Below are 4,926 nucleotides of genomic sequence, written 5' to 3' on the forward strand. Positions count from 1 at the left end.
TGACTTTTTTGGACATACTATACTATGACTTTTTTAGACAGACTATACTATGAATTTTTTCAACATACCATACTATGAACTTTTTCAACATACTATAATATGAATTTTTTGGACATACTATACTATGAATTTTTCGGACATACTATACTACGAATTTTTCGACATACTAAACTATGACTTTTTTGGACAGATTATACTATGAATTTTTTCAACATACTATAATATGAATTTTTTGGACATACTATGCTATGACTTTTTTGGACATACTATACTATGACTTTTTTGGACAGACTATACTATGAATTTTTTCAGCATACTATAATATGAATTTTTCGGACATACTATACTATGAATTTTTCGACATACTAAACTATGACTTTTTTGGACAGATTATACTATGAATTTTTTCAACATACTATACTATGAATTGTTTTGACATACTATACTACGAATTTTTTCAACATACTATACTATGACTTTTTAAGACATACTATACTGTGACTTTTTTGGACATACTATACTATGACTTTTTTGGACATACTATACTATGACTTTTCTTCAACATACTATACTATGAATTTTTTCGACATACTATACTGACTTTTTTAGTCAAACTATACTAACTTTTTTTCGAAACGTTATACTATGACTTTTTTCGAAATGTTATAACATGAATTTTTTCCACATAACTATACTATGATTTTTTTCAATTCAATTCAATTTTATTTATAAAGCCCAATATCACAAATCACAATTTGCCTCACAGGGCTTTACAGCATACGACATCCCTCTGTCCTTAGGACCCTCACAGCGGATAAGGAAAAATCCCCTTCTCGACATAAGCTCAAGGAAACAACATAAAACGCTGCCGTGTCAACCTTTGACCGAGAGCATACACTCCTTTTGTCATACAGGTAATCCTCTGACTCACATGCACACTTCTAATGTGTGAATTATTCTGTGTAATGATGACCATTGCCCTTAGGGTTTTTTTGGTTTCTCCTGCACATTTGTGATATCTATTCTATATACTGTATGTTTTTTGTTCTACTCTTGCATTGTTTTGTTTTATATATATTTTTCCTCTCGTGCTAATAAATAAATAATATATAAATTGTTTACATATTTTGCTGACTGTTAAAATGCACCAGATAAATAAACTTTGTTACTGTAATGTGTTTACATATTTTGTTAATTTAAAATAAATTTTTCTGTTGCTGTGCCAATCCCTTGCCCCTTTAATGTGAAAGTTTCATTTTAATATAAGATTTTGGCAGTTAACATTTTAGTATGATAAGGAAGTTACAAGATTTAGTGAAGTTATTTCAATGTACCTATTTTTTGGATATTTTATAGCGCTTAAAAAAATATCGCAATATTATCGTTTACCGTGATAATTTGGTCACTATAATCAAGATATCAAATTTTCCATATCGTTACATCCCTAGTATACATATGTGACAATAATCATATGTGTATAATAACAGTAGAAGTATGATTAATGATAACAGCTGTGACTTTTTTCGAAATACTATACTCTGAATTTTTTCAACATAGCATACTATGACTTTCTAACAAAATTTCACACCAATGTCTAATAGGATAAACTCATGAAGGTCAAAAGGTCAAAGGTCAGTGCAGTGTGACTACACAAAACATGTTTTGTCCATAATTGAAGAATTCATCCACTAATTCTGACCAAACTTGACACAAATGTCTAACAGGATAAAATAATGAAGGTCAAAAGGTCAAAGGTCAGCTTGACTGTGACATCATCATGTTTTAACGTCATATCTCAGGAACAGAAGGAGAGACATTTGGTCAGATACTGAATTGGTGACTCTAATCTTGAAACTGTGCTGATTGTATAGATCTTCTGTGTGTGAAGCATCCATGTTTTCACTGACATGAATGGAGACTGTCAGAGACACTGGACTGGTGGGCGGAGTCATACAACCACAGGGTGGACTGGTGGGCGGAGTCATACAACCACAGGCGGGGATTCTAATCATGTTTTGGTTTGTGTCAATTTAAATCACTTTGTCAAGAAAGTTAAGAAAAGTGTTCCATTAATAAAGTTTAATATATAACACATTGTCCTGTTTCTCTTATTATACAAATAAAGTTTGTTAATAATATCTATGATAAAAGGAAATGTACAGACCTTCTCTCCTCTCTCCTTGGACACTTGTCTCTTGTCGTTCATGTCACATTTGTTTCCCAGAATCATTCTCTCCACGTCTGAAGACGCATGCTGAAAACAAACATGGACGTCATTACTGTCACATGACCTCTGGCCTCTTTCACATGACCTCTCTGTGACCTGGCCTCTGTCACATGACCTCTCTGTGACGTGATAATGTCATGTCATGAAAGGAGGCGGGGCTTACCTCCTCAATGTTGCGTATCCAGTTCCTGATGTTATCAAAAGACTTCTCGTTGGTGATGTCATACACCAGCATGATGCCCTGGAAAACAAGAGACAGGAAGTGAGTGCAGAGGAAGTGATGTACGCTGTGACATCACCACAGGAAGTGCCACACACACACACATGCACACACAATCACACACACAATCACACACACACAGGCTCCTTATCGTTATGTTTCACCTGCCTGTAAAACTAACCGCTGATTAAAATCTTTTATTCTCTCTGCTGTTCGTCTTTTAAATTCTCTGTAAATATTTTTTTAATTATTCATAGATTCTTTTGTTTCACTGAACTCCTCAGGATATTTTTTTTTATATTTTTATATATTTATCTATACATCAACTTTGTACCCTTCTCTGTTCAAGAAGTTCATAAAGCCCTTAAAGATTTAGATCCCAGAAAATCCTCTGGACCTGATTTAATCAATCCTTACTTTTTGAACCTGGCAGCTGATTTTGTAGCAGAGCCTCTTGCATTCCTTTTTAATCTTACAGTGGAGAAGAATGAGATTCCCTCTGTATGGAAATCTGCTTTTGTTCTCCCTTTATTAAAAGGGGGTGACCCAGCGATTTTAACTAATTATAGACCAATATCTAATTTATCAGTGCTGGCCAAAGTTCTTGACGCTCTTGTGAGTGAGCAAGTTAAGGTGTTTTTACATTCTAACACCATTTTATCGAAATATCAATCAGGCTTCAGGAAAAAGCATAGTACCATTACAAGCAATGAAGGTGGTAAATGACATTTCTGTTGCACTTGACAAGAAACAACATTGTGCATCTCTTTTTATTGATTTGTCAAAAGCGTTTGACACAGTTGACCACGATATTTTAAAACTTAGACTCTTGCAATTAGGACTCTCGGAGCAAGCAGTTACTTGGTTCACCAACTATCTCAGTAATAGGACTCAGTGCATTAACTCAGTAATAGGACTCAGTGCATTAAATATGATGGCCTGTGTTCTGATATTGTTACTGTCCACAAGTGGGTGCCGCAGGGCTCTGTATTAGGTCCCCTTTTATTCATTATTTATATCAATGATTTGGGTATAAATGTGAAAAATGCTAATTTGCATTTCTATGCTGATGACACAATTATTTACTGCTGTGGATCAACTCTTGTTCAGGCCATTGAATCCCTGCAGAAAGCCTTTGTTGCTGTCCAGCACTCATTACTTCAGCTGAAACTTGTTCTCAATGCAGACAAGACTAAGCTTATGCTGTTCTCTAATTCTAGGAAGAGGCCACAAATTATCCCCTCAGTGACCACTCTCGAGGGAAATGAAATAGAGGTGGTTCACGAGTATAAATACCTGGGTGTTTTGATTGATGCCTCCCTCACTTTCAAGCCGCATATAGAGAAATTAGTGAAGAAGCTGAGGATAAAACTGGGTTTTTACTTTCGAAATAAGCTATGTTTTTCTTTTAATGCAAAAAAGCGACTTGTTGCTGCTACCTTTTTACCAGTGTTGGATTATGGAGATCTTTTATATATGAATGCGTCTGCTAAATGTCTTCATATGGTTGACACTGTCTACCACGCTTCTCTGAGGTTCATTACTAATTGTAAACCATTGACACACCACTGTGAGTTATACTCTCGGGTTGGATGGGCTGCTCTGGCCACCCGAAGGCTCAGTCATTGGTATACTTTTATATATAAGGCATTACTTGGTCTACTGCCTTCCTACATTTGTTCCTTAATTGCACAGAGAAGTGCTGGTCCTTACTCCTTTCGTTCGTAAGACTACTTGTTGCTTTCTGTTCCATATGCCCGTACTGAATTGGGTAAAAAGGCTTTTGTCTACTCTGCACCTTCAGCATGGAATACGTTGCAAAATGACTGGAAACTAACAGGGTTAATTTCTTTGAGCGCCTTTAAATCCAAACTAAGAATACTTGAGGCCGACTCCACTACATGTACTTGTTTTTCATAATCTGCTTGTAAATTCAATACTATTTGTTTGTGTTTTATCTGTGTAATTTGTAACTGTGTTTCATACTTGCTGCTGCCTATCTTGGCCAGGTCTCCCTTGAAAAAGAGGTTGTTAATCTCAATGGGATCTTCCTGGTTAAATAAAGGTTAATAATAATAAAAATAATAATAAAATAAACATATATAAATATATATATAAATACAAATATGACTCATCTCTTTATGTGTCTACATGTTCTAGTAGACTACAGCACGTGTGCATGACAAGCTGTTCAAACAAACTGTCCCTCCACAAAACAACTTGTGTGCAACAACTTATCCCCGCTGCTTTTAAGCAGCCTCTTGACATGAACACAGACAGGCCAAAAACATCACCGCAGCAATTGGCATATACATATCCACATCTATGCGCCCATATGCCGGAGTAGAGGAGCCCGGCTTCAACTATTTATTCAAAGTGTAATACATGTGTGACATTTTGTTGCTTTTTCCCGTTGTACCGAACCGTGACTTGTGTGTACCGTTACACCATTAGTCTTTTTTTTTTTTTTTTTTTTTAA

The 4,926-nt window shown here is 35.4% G+C and overlaps 1 protein-coding gene across 1 annotated transcript in view; it reads right to left on the minus strand.

Annotated features, from left to right (window-relative positions):
* The window catches only part of LOC126401176 (ras-related protein Rab-8B), a 28,226-nt gene that overhangs the window by 10,170 nt on the left and 13,130 nt on the right, over window positions 1–4,926 (minus strand). The window contains exons 4-5 of the mRNA XM_050062322.1: window positions 2,391–2,468; window positions 2,165–2,254 (exon numbers count right to left, since the gene is read on the minus strand). Coding sequence (XP_049918279.1) covers window positions 2,165–2,254; window positions 2,391–2,468 — 168 coding nt within the window. The remainder of the gene's footprint in view (window positions 1–2,164; window positions 2,255–2,390; window positions 2,469–4,926) is intronic.

This window comes from Epinephelus moara, chromosome 1, assembly GCF_006386435.1.
Source record: "Epinephelus moara isolate mb chromosome 1, YSFRI_EMoa_1.0, whole genome shotgun sequence".
NCBI lineage: Eukaryota > Metazoa > Chordata > Actinopteri > Perciformes > Serranidae > Epinephelus > Epinephelus moara.